This window comes from Ahaetulla prasina, chromosome 9, assembly GCF_028640845.1.
Source record: "Ahaetulla prasina isolate Xishuangbanna chromosome 9, ASM2864084v1, whole genome shotgun sequence".
Lineage (NCBI taxonomy): Eukaryota > Metazoa > Chordata > Lepidosauria > Squamata > Colubridae > Ahaetulla > Ahaetulla prasina.
Window position 1 is genome coordinate 31,234,424 of NC_080547.1, and position 18,034 is coordinate 31,252,457.

General features: G+C 41.5%; 1 protein-coding gene across 1 annotated transcript; it reads right to left on the reverse strand.

The window, feature by feature from the left end:
- Positions 1–48: 48 nt before the first annotated feature.
- LOC131203641 (major prion protein-like) lies at positions 49–13,525 on the reverse strand. The gene is made up of 2 exons (XM_058194058.1): positions 13,301–13,525; positions 49–3,322 (listed from the first exon to the last, which is right to left on the reverse strand). Exon 2 carries the CDS (start codon positions 3,309–3,311, stop codon positions 2,589–2,591), a length of 723 nt encoding a protein of 240 aa, XP_058050041.1. The 5' UTR covers positions 3,312–3,322; positions 13,301–13,525; the 3' UTR covers positions 49–2,588.
- Between the last annotated feature and the right edge of the window lie 4,509 nt (positions 13,526–18,034).

Sequence of the window (18,034 nt, forward strand, 5' to 3'; positions counted from 1 at the left end):
GGAACAATATACTTGTATTGTTAGGAATAATTTAACACAGTCCAAATGTTTATTTCTCATATTTTATTTTTAACTTTATATCAAACATTTAATTTAAAAAAAATGCAAATCAAAATGAAGCCCATGCATAGTTACAGAGTTACAAAATATCCTGATGACAACTGATATGTCACTTCAAAATCCAACATTCTCTTCAATTTAGTTTTTTTGCTCTTATATTAAAACAACAATATTTAAAGTTGGCCTTTACAATATCAAATCAAATCAAATCAAATCAAACTTTTATTGTCAATGCACAACATGTGTTCAATGAGATTGAATGAGCCTCCCTTGGTGCAACCTCCCCAAAACACAGAATACAACTCAATAAATAAAAGAAAAATAAATCCCTAAACCCAAATAAGTAATAACTAGCACACATTCCCATATACATAATCACCTGGCAAAATATTCATATATACCAGATATACTCAGTAGGTGATGAGCATATCCCATTATATTTTTACTACACTTACAATTTTATATCTGGTACAAACACAGTGTCAGTCAGCAAATCAATTGAAATACACCATAGTTTTAAAAAAGTTACCCTTTATAACCACCGTAGGCTGAAAGCATTAGGACAGACAAAACTATTAGCCCAAAGTACGATTTTCAGTTAGGTCTTAAAATTAAATGACTATGGCATCTTCAAACTAGCTGGATTCCAGTGGCTGTTGTGTTTGTAGCAGTAATATTTTTAAGCCTTGCTGTATATAACGGAGAAATAACAAACACAAACTCTGCTAACAAATATTTGGTAAAAAAATGTGACATTTGTGGAGGCCATGTCAGCTTTTGCATCCCAAACCTCAAGGAACTAAATAAAACAATAAGAAAGCCAAAGCAAGGTGTGGAAAGAGCAAGGTGTTCATAGCAATCTTGTTTAAAGAATAATTCTAGCATAGTTCCTCAGTATGCCAAATGCCAAACCCGATTTCGCAAAATCAGTTCCCAAGCTCAACTTTAGGCTCTTGCTCTCAAAGTTCATTAGAACAGGGGTCTCCAACCTTGACAACTTTAAGACTTGTGGACTTCAACTCCCAGAATCCCTCAGCCAGCAAAGCAGGTTGGAGACCCCCTGCATTAGAAGACCATCCGTGAATTTCTTATTCTGGCCTGTAGCTGAAGACAATCTTGCTTAATTGATTGGACAACCCTTTGACTGGGATGGTATAAAGTCTCCTGCCTGGAGCAAGGGGTTGGACTATAAGACCCTTCCAGCCCAATGATTCTGTGTTTTATGTTCTAACTAGCAGTATTGGGGCCAGCTGAGACATCAGCGTGGATGGCATGAGTGATTTCCCCACACAAAAATGTTCTGTGAATTAGCACTGTCAGGTTTATTCAGTTGTTCCACAGACAAATCTACATTTCTTTGTAAATATTTCTTTGACTTTCTAAAGAAGCCAATGAAAATAACTTTGGTACTGGAAGTGAAAGTTAATTCCAAAGTTCTCCACAGTTAAAACCTTAAATTTCCTAGTGATATTGTGGGTCCAAGGATCTACTGCATGCTTTCTTACTCCTAATGTTAATTGAATTAATATTAGCTTTCTGATAAGCTTATCTGATTTGAATCAGAACAATTATCATTTCAAGGAGAGAAATTGAAGTCCTCTTTGGAAGATAAATATATATATTTCATATTCTTAGTCTACTCATAAGGTCATTTTTCATCATACCCTTGAACTCTGAAGTGCCACTATGGCAATTAACAATTTTCAGTAGCTTTAAATTTCTGGAAATCTAAACAGAAATAATAGTTCAACCTGCTCCTTCACCTCCCAAAAACTGTCATTTCTCTTTTGCTCTGAATAAAATATTTCCACCATGGTATCTTTGTTTCAAGGCTACTTGCCTTCAGCAAGATTAATCACATGCTGTGTATCTGCAGCAATTATGCTTCATAGGCAATAAGTTTTTCTTACATGTGGAATAGCCTTCAAAATGTCCATATGTGAATCAGTCATGGTGAATGAGTCACTCAAGAGCTCCAAGGCTATCATACAGATCAGCTCTGGTTGCCAAAGCCCTTTAAAAAATGCAAACCCTTCCTTGTGAAGATATACTTGGTCCTTTGGGAAGCCAGACTTTGTGATAATGCAAAATGATTGCTGCATTAAATATAAAAGTAAAAAAAAAAAAAGTTTTCTAGCAAGGTGCAATGTAATAGTAGCTGGCCAAAAATTACTTGGCCATTCTTATGTATGTTGCTATATTGTGTGTAAGCGCAGGCTCAAGGGTCAGTATTTGAGAATGGAGTGAGATTTCTACCAGGGTAGGGTTTGTTATAAAATATTCTTATGTCCCTCCTTTTCCCCACCCAAAACTGTTTTGCAGCTAAAGACAGAATCACAGGTGGTTATGAAGGGACCATGTCAGAAGAAGCCAGTATGTTCAAGAATACTTAAGAGATAGAACAACTCTTAAACACACCCATTAAAAATTGCACATACAAGAATGTATTCTCCCACCAGGTGTATGCTTTATAGAGTTCCCTTCTCCACATTGCTAGCTCAACAAGAGAGAACCTTCAGGAAAGCAACTCAGTGTATCAGGAAACATAAAATCAGTGTAACCATTACAAGCACAGAAGGGTTGGCAAGCAGCGAAGTGACACCTGACATCAACCTGTATTGCTCGGTGCACATCTGGTGTACCACTTGCGTCACCATCTTTCTTTCCATTTCATCCGCTGTCCTGTTCCCGCTGGGCTCGACGTACTCGGTCACGGTGAGATTCGTGCAGTCTCTCACGAAGACGTCCCTTGAAACTGTTTGGTCATACTTTGGGTAGTAAACTTGGTCGGAGTAGCGGTCGCGGTTTTGATACCACCACTGCTGCTCAGAAGGATTGTTAAACATAAACTGCATGTTTGACATGGAACGGCCTAAGAGGTAACCACCCAGTGCACCTGCTGCAACTCCGGCTACAGCTGCTCCTGCCACATGCTTCATTTTGGGCTTGGCTGGTTTGGGCTTCCAGGGCTTGCCATACTGGCTGCCCCCATAGCCACCTCCATAGCCACCTCCATAACCACCTCCATAGCCACCTCCGTAGCCTCCTCCATACCCAGGATAAGGTTGATTGTAACCACCTTGTGGATAATTAGGTCTGTTTGGAGGATGTTGCTGGGGGTAACCAGGTGGGCGTTGGCCCCCGGTGTTCCAGCCACCACCAGGTTTAGGCTTCTTCTTGGAAAGAGAGGGATCCATCTGGAGCAGGAGAAGGAGAAGTAAAATCCAACTGGTCGCAAGGGATTTCCTCATTGTTGCTTATTCTACAAATCAAACAGAAGAAGAATCATTAAATGAAGTGTCAGCTTTGGAAGCCATATTAGGCCAGATGCTTCTGTGCTGCCACTCTCTCATGTGTGGGAAAGTAGGAGGGGAGATTTAGTCAGTGGTGGGATTCAGCCGGTTCACACCTATTCAGGAGAACCGGTTGTTAACTTTCTAAGCAGTTCAGAGAACCGGTTGTTGGAAGAAATCTTATTTTTTTTCTACTTTACAGGGCTAATCCTGTAAGGAAGGCAGGAAGGAAGCATTTTGGTGTTTCTAGCCTAATCTTTATTGCCCTGCTTACAGAAACTGCCTCTCCAGTTAACCCTTGTCACATTGTAATAACTAAGGCGAAGCACCCATTAACGTGAATGATGTTGAGTTGGCCACTCCCATGTGGTCACATGACCACCGAGCCACACGTACCCAGGTGGTCATTAGAGCAGAGAACCGGTTGTTAAATTATTTGAATCCCACCACTGGATTTAGTAGAAGGGTTGTCTTTAATAGCATTCTTCCTGACATAATAGCATTCTTCCTGTCGGTCAAGGTCAGGCTGATCCTGCATCTGGAGAAGGAGTGGTCGGAGTGCTGTCTTGAGATGGGAGAGATGGCGATCGGAGCATGTGATCAACTGTGGAGTCAGGGGATGGTTTGAGGGGGGGTTTGATTTACTGAGGGAAAACCCAGAACTCTCAGATTCAGGTTTTCCCAGATGTGCCAGTTTACCTATCCTAGTAAACAGAACTTTGAAATATGCTTGCTTCGGAGTTTTTACTTGGAGTTGGGGTCTTTTTCTGGAACACTGATATGAAGAGCAGTTTGGAGTTTAGAGCTAATAAAATTAAGGAGTCCTTCCCATACCTTACATTTGAACTTACACCAGAAATTGAACAGTCTTTCTGTAGAAAAGTCTACATTTTGAGGCTGGGGAACAAAGTTAATAAAGTCTCCTTTTACCTGCAGAGCTTGCACATCACAAACAAATCTTATGGGCTCCAGATTATTCAAACACTGACTGTACCGATCTTTAGATTAATATAGGTCAGTGTGGGAGTCCTATATGCATTTTAATCTTATTAGCCACCAATTAACCACTGCACGTTGACTAACACACAATTCATATAGGAGCAAACCAAACAAATTGCATTATGGCTCAGCACATATGAATCTTGCTATACATTTCAGTATGTTTTAGAACTGGGGTCTCCAACCTTGGCAACTTTAAGGCTGGTGGACTTCAACTCCCAGAATCCCTCAGCCCGCTTTGCAGGCTGAGGGATTCTGGGAGTTGAAGTCCACCAGCCTTAAAGTTGCCAAGGTTGAAGACACCTGTTTTAGACTGTGAGTGGTGTCTGTCCAATTGCACTGGACAAAGAAAAGTGAACCTGAACTTCTAGAGATAGAAATGAAGAACTTCTAATCCTCAATGGTTTCAGAGGCATGACAACCAACATTGCAACAGGAAGATGTTTCACAAACATTTCTTTTGCAAACATTGCAAAAAAAAACCAACAACCCCAAAACCCTGAAGATGTTGAAAATGCCAAACGCATGATTACCCAAAAGGAGAGATCCCAAAATAGCATCTTCTTGATATAAAACATGAACATTCTTCCCTTTTCATTCAGCTGTAGCTTTGTAAAAGAGCTGAACTTCTCCCCCAGCAGCCAAGAGCAGTTGGAGTCCAGTGTGTGTTTAACTCATAGAATCATCTATTGCAATGACCTTCCTGTTGAAGACTACTTCAGCTTCAGTCACAACAATACAAGAGCAAACAACAGATTTAAGCTTAATGTTAACCACTCCAATCTTGATTGCAGAAAATATGACTTCAGTAACAGAGTTGTTAATGCCTGGAATGCACTACCAGACTCTGTGGTCTCTTCCCAAAATCCCCAAAGCTTTAACCAAAGACTATCTACTATTGACCTCATCCCATTCCTAATAGGTCTGTAAGGGGCGTGCATAAGAGCACCAACGTGCCTACCGTTCCTGTCCTATTGTTTCCTTTCATTATATCCAATTAATATAGTTATTACATACTTATGCTTATATATATGCTTATATATTATATAGTTATTTTCATGCTTATGCTTATATATACTGTTGTGACAAAATAAAATAAATAAATAAATAAATAAAATAAAATAAAATAATAAAGCCATAATTTCCTCTCAAGCTTTTGTTTCTGCCACTGTGCATTTAACAGAAGATCTTTCTGAAAAAGCCATGGATCGCCTACTTTCAAACGCAACCAATGTGGATAATAATTTCTTCACCATTATGACCAAGAACATATATAGCGAAAGCCATGGTGGGGAAAAAAAAAAGAACTAACTAAAAACATCTGGGAAAAATCCAAACAATTGTTTCATTGCGAGTGAATATATAGTATGTGTATGTGTGTATCTCTGTATTTATATTTATAAATGTGTATTATTTATATATTATATATAGTATGCTTCGAAGCTGGATGAATCAAAAGTTGGAATTAAGATTGCCGGGAAAATATCAACAACCTCAGATATGCAGATGATATCACTCTAATGGCAGAAAGCGAAGAGGAACAAAAAAGCCTCTTGATGTGGGTGAAGGAGGAGAGTGCAAAAGTTGGCTTGAAACTCAACCTTAAGAAAACTAAGATCAGGGCATCCGGCCCTCTCAATTCCTGGCAGATAGATGGGGAAGAAATGGAGGTAGTGACAGATTTTATTTTCCTGGGCTCCAAGATCACTGCAGATGGGGACTGCAGCCAAGAAATTAAAAGACGCTTGCTCCTGGGGAGGAAAGCTATGGCAAATTTAGATAGCGTACTAAAAAGCAGAGACATCACCAGGCCAACAAATGTGCTTATAGTCAAGGCTATGGTTTTCCCAGTTGCAATGTATGGCTGTGAAGGTTGGACCATAAGAAAGGCTGAGCGCCAAAGAATTGAGGCCTTTGAACTCTGGTGCTGGAGAAGACTCCTGCGAGTCCCTTGGACTGCAAGGCGAACAAACAAATCAGTCCTAGAGGAGATCAACCCTAACTGCTCTTTAAAAGGCCAGATCCTGAAGATGAAACTGAAATACTTTGGCCACCTAATGAGAAGGAAGGACTCATGGAGAAGAGCCTAATGCTGGGAAAGATTGAGGGCAAAAGAAGAAGGGGACAACAGGTGGCTGGATGGAGTCACTGAAGCAGTTGGTGTGAGCTTAAATGGACTCCAGAGGATGGTAGAGGATAGGAAGGTCTGGAGGAACGTTGTCCATGGGGTCACGATAGGTTGGACATAACTTCGCAACTAACAACAACAATGCTTTGAAACCACAGGGAAAAAATACACTATGACATGGGCTCATGAAGTTGAAATAACAAGTTTTTGCTGAGTTTCTAAACCTTGAACATGAAGACACAAAAATGAGATGCTTTGATATGTGTTATTTCTATTTTGCTATGGAGTACATGAGAAAAGGATGCGCAAGCAATTCCTTTGTCCTTGAGGTATCTGATCTCCTAGGAAACCAACCTTTCTCACAGACCAAGAATGAGGCTCTGGAAATTCCCTAGTTATCTCTTTTATAACAATGCCATTAAGCCTTATCATTTTCAAGCAAAACATCTACTGCACAATTCTACATGCTTTTGATGATCCAACGGAAGCAAGAGCAGTTACAGGCGTCATTTAAATGGAGCTATTCTCATTGACAGTCCTTCTGGTAAAATCTGCAGGGCCCGCTGAAGCTGTTTGATGAATGCATTTGACATCATTTTTAAAAAATTGACACCATTTGTGATAGCAGAACAATGATTTCAGCCTAGAAATTGACTTTACCAAGGATTGGGGGAGGTTTTCTAGGAATGCAGCAAGGATGGAAAGAAAGCAACTCAATTGGAGCCGCGTGTCTTTTTAACCCTATAGCTTTTGCAGGAGAGCAGAGCTTGCTTTTTCGTCGTGCAAGGGTTTTATTTATTCCTTGCTATGCCTGCAATGAAGCCAGCTGCTCACTAAATAGACCATTGTGGTGCTTTGTGTGTACAGCTAGAGACAGCATGATTGTAAAACTGAATGCTTTATGTCAGCCTTTTATATTTCTTGCTGATCTGGAATGATCTGATTTTCTGTTTAAGTGGAAGACACCAAAACAAGGCACTCTGGCATTTTAAGAATTATTGTGGTAAAATGCTTGGCGCACCATACCCAGCCTTGTGATGGCCCATGCTTATTGCTTGTAGAAATGAACTCAGTGCTCCCCAGCCTCCAGCCCTGCATTACGTGATTCCATAGGGACTGTATAACCAACAAGGGATTTATGCTGCCAGTGAGTTAAATTACCTCAGAAACGAATCCCTCGTTTGGAAAAGTCACAAATGCTGACTTGGCAACTTAATCCAAGGTGGCAAAATTGAACAAAGAAATTAGGTCAACTAGAAAGCACTTTTTTTTTTCATGCTTGCCTCATTACTTAGGGAAATCCACCTGTCCATAACACATTTGTAGTCCTCATTGCCAGTCTCTATTCCAGGGGTCTCCAACCTTGGTCCCTTTAAGACTTGTGGACTTCAACTCCCAGGAACTCTGAGAGTTGACGTCCACAAGTCTTAAAGGGACCAAGGTTGGAGACTCCTGCTCTATCCTATCTCTGCTGTATCTCTTTTGAGTCACTATGCATTGGGCTCTCCAACTGTCCCCTGTCAATTGTCACCAGCCAGGAAGATCCACCAATCAGAGCAGCAGAAATGGGCGAGTCTCATTTCCAGCCTCTTCCTGCCTCATTTGTCTATTCCAGGGGTCTCCAACCTTGGTCCCTTTAAGACTTGTGGACTTCAACTCCCAGAGTTCCTCAGCCAGCTTTGCTGGCTGAGGGACTCTGGGAGTTGAAGTCCACAAGTCTTAAAGGGACCAAGGTTGGAGACCCCTGGTCTATCCTATTTGGCATTTCCCAAGTTAAAGTAGGAGAAACAGGAGGGAAGAAACAACCCCAGGGAGGAGGTAGGCAGACCCCGTCATGACTAAAAGTAGCCAGGCCCTGTGGATTCTGATATGGGGAACCAGCAAACTGAAGCTGAGCCTAGAAATTGAGTCATGGGAACAGGACAACTCTTCTTTTCCCGTTGTTTAGAAATGTTTTGCTGCTTATGCAAGTAGCTTCTTCAGTTTGAGCAAGTTGATTGGGGGACACCCCTTTAGAATTAGAATTAGAATAACAGAGTTGGAAAGGACCTTGGAGGTCTTCTAGTCCAACCCCCTACTTAGGCAGGAAACCCTATACCACTTCAGACAAATGGTTATCAATCTCTTCTTAAAAACTTCCAGTGTTTGGAGCATTCACAACTTCTGGAGGCAAGTTATTCCACTGATTTAATTGTTCTAACTGTCAAGAAATTTCTCCTTAGTTCTAAGTTGCTTCTCTCCTTGATTAGTTTCCACCCATTGCTTCTTGTCCTGACTTCAAGTGCTTTGGAGAATAGCTTGATTCCCTCTTCTTTGGGGCAGCCCCTGAGATATCAGAACACTGCTGTCATATCACCCCTAGTCCTTCTTTTCATCAAACTAGACATACCCAGTTCCAGCAACCATTCTTTATATGTTTTAGCCTCCAGTCCCCTAATCCTCTTTGTAATCCTCTTCTCTGCACTCTTTCTAGAGTCTCAACATCTTTCTTACATTGTGGTGACCATAACTGGATGCGTTATTCCAAATGTGGCCTTACCAAGACATTATAAAGTGGTATTAACACTTCATGTGGTCTTGATTCTATCCCTCTGTTTATACAGCCTAGAATTGTATTGGCTTTTTTGGTAGTTGCTGCACACTGCTGGCTCATATCTAAATGGTTGTCCACTAGGACTCCAAGATGCCTCTCACAGTTACTACTATTGAGCAAGCTACCACATATACTGTACCTGTGCATTTTGTTTTTCTTGCCTAAATGTAGAAACACTTCCCCTCCATATGTCCTCCAGGATCCTCCAACCAACTTACTCAGACTGAAAAAGCTACTGGGATAAGCAGAGACATGTTTCTAACCAACAGGAAAAGAAATAGAATAGAATAGAATAGAATTTTTATTGGCCAAGTGTGATTGGACACACAAGGAATTTGTCGGTGCATAATCTCAGTGTACATAAAAGAAAAGATACCTTCATCAAGGTACAACACTTAATGATGGTCACAGGGTACAAATTTAACACTTAATGATAGTCATAGGCTACAAATAAGCAATCAGGAAACAATCAATATCAATATAAACAATAAGGATTACCAGCAACAAAGTTACAGTCAAAGAAGTCCAGTTGCCATGACTCAACTTCCAGACAACTCTATCGGGATGTCTAAGCATCTTCATTGACATATGAAACTGACTAGCTGTTGGCAAAGGGACTTTTATTTCAAAGGTGGTGGACTGGAATTGACAAGAAGAGGGAAAGCACGGTCCTTCTAATTTTCGTGGAAGCTGCAGAAGGAAAGCCTGCTTTCCTTCCTACTTCCTCTTTCTCCCCAGGCAAAGGTTGTCTTCTCCTTGGCTGCTGGAAGTTTACAGAGAAGTGGGTATCAAGAGCAGAAAAGATGGAAGGGAAAGGTGAAGGTATGAAAGAGCCAGCTTGGTATAGTGGCTAAGACATCAGCCTAGAAGCTGAGGGACCATGAGTTCTTCGTGGTCCCTCAGCCTTAGGTACAAAACCAGCTGGGTGACCTTGGCTAATCTTTCAGTCCTAGAAAGGACAAAAGGCAAACTATTTCTGAAAAACCTTGCCAGGAAAACTGTGGGACTTTCTGGGTAGAATTGGACAAGATTGAACAGGAAGAAAATAAAATGAAGGGAAACATAAAGTCTAAACATCAAGACTAAACTGGTCTGTGAAAAAGCACAGCATGGAAAAAAAAACTGTTGGAAGAGCAGCCCTTCACCTCAATTTTCCTGTGCATGAAAATGGGTGTGTAGTTATATTACAACCCCACTTTGCTCTTGATGGTCTCGTACCTGTTTTCAGGCCCCATTGGGACTGAGATTGAATGGTTTGGAGGCCCAGGTTTTCACGGAATCAGAGGGCTGGAAGGGACCTTGGAAATCTTTCAGTCCAATCCCCTGCTAAAGGTAGGAGACCCTTTTTCCATCCCAGACAAATGGTTGCCCAATCTTTTCTTGAACACCTACAACTCTAGGAGATAAACTATTTCATTGGCTAATCATTCTCATTGTCAGGAAATTCCTCCTTATTTCCAGGTTGTATTTCCCTCGAGTCTCCATCCATTGCTTCTTGTACTGCCCTCAGGTGCTATGGAGAATATTTTTTTTTTAATTTTGTCACAACAGTATACATAAGCATCAACATAAAATAACAACACATCACAATATTGCCGCCCTCTTCCCTATGACAGCCCTTCAAGTATTGGAAGACTGCTATCAGGTCTCCCATAAGTCTGCTCTTTGTTAGGGTAAGCATTTCTAGTTCCCTGAGCCGTTCATCATATGGTTTAGCCTGCAGAACCCTTATCGTCTTTGGTGCTCTTTTCTCTTCTCTCAAATAAGACCTCCTCTAAGTTCTTTACTGGCGTTGCTCTGGATATTCCTGCCAAGTCCAGTGAGGCTGATGGCTACAAGCAAGATGGCCTTTTTGGCTGGAAGGACCCTCTTAAGAAATCGCCATTGTGAATATGAAATGTTGCTACCTTAATGGGGCCAATTTAAAACTCTTCTTTGGCTCTAACATCTGCAATCAGCTTGTTTTCATGTGCCTGTTCTATGCTGGTTTGCTATCACTCAATGTTATTGATTGACCTTTATTGTTTTGCTTTTTGTTTTGGGGGTATTCGTGTAATCCACTCAGTGGACTTGGATCACAGGGTGGAAACAAATTAGTAAAAGAAGGGATCCAAATAATAACAATACAAGTAATCCATGACTTAAACCACAACTGGACCGCCCAAATTTTTGTTGCTAAGCAAGACAGTTTTAAGGTGAATTTTGCCCCATTTTATTTCCTTTTTTATCAGTTGTTAAGCAAATCACTGCAGCTATTAAGTGAATCATGCGATCATTTAAGTCAGGGGTCTCCAACCTTGGCAACTTTGAGCCTGGTGGACTTCAACTCCCAGAATTCCCCAGCCACCAGGCTCAAAGTTGCCATGGTTGGAGACCCCTGATTTAAGTGAATCTGGTTTCCCCCAATGACTTTGCTTGTCAGAATCCAGCTGGGAAGGCTACAGATGGCAATCAAATGACCCAGGAGAATGCAACTGTCATAAATACACACTAATTCCCAAGCATCCAAATTCTGATCATGTGACCACGAGGCTGCTGCAATGATTGTAAGTGTGAAAATTGGTCACAATTTTTTCAGTGTGGTTGTAGTTCCGAATGGTCACTAAATGAATGGCTGTAAGTCAGTTCTACCTATATAACTATATACAGTATACTTATGTATACTGCACGAATCAAGAAGAGGGCCATGAAAATATTTACAGATCCCTCACATCCAGGACATAAACTGTTTCAACTCCTACCCTCAAAACGACGCTATAGAGCAGTGCACACCTGAACAACAAGACACAAGAACAGTTTTTTCCCGAAGGCCATCACTCTGCTAAACAAATAATTCCCTCAACACTGTCAAACTATTTACTAAATCTGCACTACTATTAATCTTCTCATCGTTCCCATCACCAATCTCTTTCCACTTATGACCGTATGACTGTAACTTTGTTACTGGCAATCCTTATGATTTATATTGATATATTATGTTGTAAATGTTGTACCTTGATGAACGTATCTTTTCTTTTATGTACAGAGAGCATATGCACCAAGATAAATTCCTTGTGTGTCCAATCACACTTGGCCAATAAAAATTCTATTCTATTCTATTCTATTCTATTCTATTCTATTCTATTCTATTCTATTCTATTCTATTCTATATAAGGAAAGGGTGCTCATTTCTGGGCTAGAGGGATAAGGAAAAATCTGCTAGCAAACAACGAAGCTCAGAGAGCATTAAGGGCTCCATCCCTAAGCTACATCTATTTTTTTTATTAGTACTGCAGAGGGATAAATTGTAAGATTTGAGAAAAGGCAGCTTCCTAGGATCCTGAAACATCAGTCAAATCAGACTGAAGACCCAAGAGGCAGAATACTGCAATAAATTTGGAATTCTATTTTCTTTTAACATAACCTGAAGCTCCAGAAGATACAGAAAATAGCATCTTAAATTATTAAGGGCCAGGAGTGGAAGAGGGAAAGGTTACAAGTGCAGCTTAGAGGTGCCGAAGAAGAAAAGAGGTATAAAATTACCTGCGGCATAAAAATAAATAAATAAATTTCTCTCTCTTTGAATTCAGTGCAACTGATCAAGCCCGACAGAACAGAAGGAAGATTTAAAGTAAGAAACTCCCCTATGCAAGATACAGCCAGGTTAGCTGCCAATATTTTAAAAGGGGGAATAAAGTAAACCCTAGCAGGATTTTGCTGAGTAGGAGAAAGAGAGGAGGCGAAAGTGAGATTCCGGCAGAATTTTCTTGAATTTCGCTGCTAACGTAGCGAGGATTAGAGTTGGGGGCAGAGGAAGCTGACGGGAAGTGGCTTTTCCACGCATGGGCGAAGTCACCCCAGTCTGTCAACCGTACCCAGCTCCCTCCTCCTCGCCTCCCCGGTCTTTTGGGATTCTCTCGCTCGGCTTGGATCTAACTAGAGACACGACAAGCATATGGAGCCACCGCTTTGCCGGGCAGAGGGGGTCGTTGAAGACGATTTCTCAGACATCCCCCCCCCGACCCAAATCCTCTGACTCGCGCTCTCCTAAGACTATCGCCGACCTAGATAACATTGGGCGGTTCCTTAGGTTGGGTTCGATTCACCGTTGGGTGGATCGAACCCAACAACGGTCCTCCGCGTCAGGTTGAGCCCTCCACGTCCCCGGGCAGGGTGGGCATTTTGGTCTCTCTTCCCCATCAGCCTCGTTCATCCTCTTTGCCTAACCCTAAAACTCCCTGCTCTCACCTGCGTCCGTCTCCTCCCGAGGTCCTGGAGCTGCCAGGTGCAATGCGACCGAGCGAGCCAGCGAGCGCGCGCCTGCCCGAGCTTTGGCAAAGGCGAGTGTCGTTATTGCGCGCGGTTCAGGCGGCGCTTTTCTCCAGGGAGGAGGAAGCGGTTGGTGATGGTACTGGTGGTGGTGGAGGAGGAGGAGCGCTCCGCCGCAGCTCCTGGGAGGATAGTCCTTTCAGCTCTGAGCCAGGAGGAAAGGTGGAGACGACAGCTGCACAGTACTTGGGCCAGCTCGTGACGCCAGTGGCCTTTCTAAATAAACCCCGGCCATCTGTTTATGCTTCCTCCAATTGGAAAATGGCAGAGAAGCGGCCGGAGTCGGGTCGTTCCCTTGGTGTATGCATTCGTGCAATGTCATCCCTTCGAGGTAGTCCAGCCAAGAAGCAGAACATTAAATGATAGCTCTACCTTTATTGAAAAGTGACGTTAGTAGAATCTGGCAAATCTGAAAATACCCTTCCTGATGATATTACTATTTCAGGTAATACAATAACAGAGTAGGAAAGGACCTTGAAGGTCTTCTAGTCCAACCCACTGCTCAAGCAGGAGACCCTATACCAGGGGTGTCCAAACTTGGCAACTTTAAGACTTGTGGACTTCAACTCCCAGAATTCCTCAGCCAGCTTTGCTGGTTTGCTGAATTTTGGGAGTTGAAGTCCACAAGTCTTAAAGTTGCCAAGTTTGGACACCCCTGCCCTATACCATTTCAGACAAATGGCTATCCAACATTTTCTTAAAAATTTCCAGTGTTGAGCATTCACAACTTCTGCAGGCAAATTGTTCCATTGATTAATTGTTCTGTCAGGAAATGCCTCCTTAGTTCTAGGTTGCTTTTCTCCTTGATTAGTCTCTGTCCATTGCAAGAAAATAACCAAGCTCAGAGAGCCCCAAGGACCCATTTCAACCAAAGCTACAAATATTTTCTTTTATTAGTACCCCTCCTGTCTCTCACATTACTTTTCGCTAAACCAGGCAAGGTCCTGCTTGCTCCACCCTGCTTCTACTTTTGGACACAAAATTTTTGTTTGAGATCAATAATTAGGCTGTGATTCTTCTTCCTGCTCCCAAGGTCATCTCACATACCCTTACATGTAAATATGGGATGTGTGCACAAGTTACTCTTGGCTGGATTCACAAAGCATAAGAAGTTAGGTTGTACTTGCTGGATGGCGTGCTAAGCCACCCTTTCTTGTCTGTCAGCTGTGATTTATGGCTGGGGGTATTGTGTGAATCTTGCTAATGATGTTTTTCAAGTAGTCCTCGACTTCCAGTCACAATGGAGCCCAAAATCTCTGTTGCTAAGTGAGACAGTTAAGTGAATTTTGCCCCATTTTAAGATCTTTTTTTTGCCACAGTTGTTATGGGAATCACTGCAGTTAAGTTAATAATATGATTGTTAAGTGAATCTGGCTTCCCCATTGACGGTCACAAAGGGCGACCGTCACAAAGGGCGATCACATGACACTGCAACCGTCATAAATATGAGTCAGTTACCAAGCATCCAAATTTGGATCACATGACCTGCAGCGGATGCTTCAACGATCGTAGCGGTGAAAAATGTTCATAAGCCACTTTTTTTTCTCCAGTGGCATTGTTAACAGTCGCTTAATAAACTGTTGTAAATCGAGGACTTTCTGCATTCCATGCGGCATTGCTAACGAACCATAGTTTAACGAATGAGGCCTATAATTTTGACTGGTGTAGTCGATGCTACAAATTGCCTGTTTTCTGGAGGATACTTTACTAATTTAGATCTTAAAAACTTTTAACAACTCAAATTAGCTTATGCTGGAATTTGGTGCCAGCTAAAGGGTGAAGTAAACAGCAGAATGAAAGATCTGGGTGTGTTTGCATTTCCAGCAAGCTAGGCAGATTCCAGCATGATCCCACACATCTCTCCTTTGCTTTCCAGTGTTGGAACACAACACTGTATTTATTTAGAGCTGCAAGCTTGACTGGAGATCTATGGCAGGGGTCTCCAACCTTGGCAGCTTTAAGACTTGTGGACTTCAACTCCCAGAATTCCTCAGCCAGCTTTGAAGTCCACAAGTCTTAAAGTTGCCAAGGTTGGAGACCCCTGATTTATGGAGTTTCCCTATGCAGGCCCCCTTCTAGAGAGCTGCTATGGAATGCCACCATGTCATCTAAAGGCTTTCTGTGCAATAGAAGAGCTGAGCTCACCATCTTAGTTCAACGAGACTAGTTTTAATCAATGCTAGATGAAAGGTGAGAGGATTAAATGCCTTTGACCAAACTGGAGGTTAAGAAAAATACCCAGCACTATGATCTCCTTGGAGGAAAGGTGAGGTAACAATAACAATGGCCCTATATGGTTCCATTAGTCACAGGAATGTTCTTCAGATACAAGAATCTTAAGGAAGTGACACATTGCTGGGAAATCCTTAATAATACCTCTTAAAGTAAAATCTTGATGCTTCCCAGGCTATTGAAGGAAATCAAAATAGACAGATAGAATGGCCTGGAATAATTTTCCCAATCTGTTTTTTTTTTAAAAATTTTTTGTAGGTATGTATTTTGATTTCCTTCAATAGCATGGGAAGCATCAAGACATGGATCCCTTCACTTGCAAAGTGAGATGGTAGCCCAATTTACTCAGCCACTGAATAATTCTATCACATGGAGCAAATATTTATTTATTTGAACTGTATTGTTTTAGTGCTCCTTTGTTGCTTTAAGGAAACAGGCTAGGTTTTTTTTTTTTTGCACTCTTGTGAGGCGCTTCCAGGTTGAAAGGATTAGCTGGTGACATCACTGTTGCCATGGAGACACCCAGTTGGGGGCTATGGATTTGAATTATCCTCCGCAGGAGCTGGAGTGTAGGACCAGAGCTCATCCCTGCCCCATGGCAGCTCTCAGGTCTCAAATGTGGGCTTGCTAACCTCCTGCCCAATGTCTCAACCACTTAAGCCACCATGCTGCTAATAGGCTAAGTTAAGTAATAGTTAATTTCCAGCTCGCCCAATGAATCTATTGATCAGATAAGTTTGAGATCAGAAGGCACCATGCTGGAATCTCAGTCAAGAGCTCTCTATTCCTCAAAACTCATGGTTAGCAACCCTTCCTCAGCAAACTGGAATAAAATGTAATCCAATCCATTAAACATCTACACCCTGCTGGAGCAAGTATCTCTCACCTTGCTGGCAAGAAATTATCTTCATTCAATTTGCCTTTATAGTTTAATGAGATTTAAACTTTGCCCTTGGAAACCTGGATCAGATGAGTTCAGTCCAGGGGTCAAATCCACTTACCTTCGCTACTGATTTGCAAATGGGAGCACACACGCACGCAAGCAAAGCAAACGCACGACACCTCTGCGCATGTGCAGGACCTTCTGCGCATGCACAGAGCATAAAAACTGGGACGTGATGACATCCAGGCGGGTGGGCAGAGCCTCCTGCTGCCGGCGCTACCGGTTCGCCTGAGCCGGATAGAATCAGCTGCTTTTCACCACTGGTGCACTCACTTCCTGAGAAAACCTGTGTATTCAGCAACCTTCAAGGCATTCACCACTTTTTTTACATAGCCAAGTTGGAGTCCTGGTGTTTGTAAAGAAAATAGGAAAAAGTCAACCACAGAAACCTCTCCAAGGTCCTGATGGGAGCTAATAATGGCAATAAAAACAAAGATGTGGGAAACCTCAGAGAAGTGAGCATCTTTTCTTAGGAAGTCATTGCATTTTTATCACCGCAAAACACTTACCTATTGATGGAGGGAACTTCCAAGAAAATAATTACAGGGAAATTGTGAGTAATAGAGTGAAGGAACCTTGGCTAACCATCACAAGGGCTTGGTTAAATTTCAGTTTTGTTTCCAAGCATAGTTAAGTGCTAGAGTTGATAATGGAAACATTTAGCCAGCAATTGGCAGAGGGCAAATTGATCTGAACAGGTCTGTCAATGGTAAGTGGTGTGACTCAAGATAGAATACCTGTTTGGGCATGTGGAAAAAATTCCAAATTCAATTATTGGTACCTTTAAGATGAGATAATCAAAGACCTGCTCCAAATCCAGGGAAATCCTGGCCAATCTGTCTTGACAATCAAGAATTTGCTTTGATAAAATACAAATTTCTAGTTTTTTTCTCTCTGTGTGTTTTCTTTACAAGAGATTAGCATGTCAAGTCAAGTTTAATGATATCAAGTCAAGTCAAATAAGAGTTGTTTATTGCACCCAAAGGCTAGCCAGGAAACTAGTAAGAATTTCTACAGGTTTAACAAGAGACACAATCCTTTGAAAATAACAACTCACCTACTTTAGTTGGTAAACTTAAACTTAGGGAGGGGAAGGCATAACAGGAAGAGATTTAGGCAAGAAAGAATTTGTCTAGGAAGTGAGACTTGGGAAGAAAATAATTGTTTATTCTTATTAAACCAGAATCAAAATTTTAGAAGCCATGGAAGAGCAAACTGAAACACTTAGAGCTGAAGAACAACTCAACAAAAACTATTTTAAAACAATAAATCTACCTATATCTATAAAGAAAGCCTTCTATTACTTTATATGGAATAATATTTTTGGGACATGTTTTCATTACCAACTGATTATAAACTTAAAACATAAGACACTTCTAGGCCACTGTAGTTATAACCAAGCAAGCCAAGATTAAAAGAAGACCTGTCTTAACACAATGGCTAATACCAACTCTATCTCATTCATACATCATCTCCTG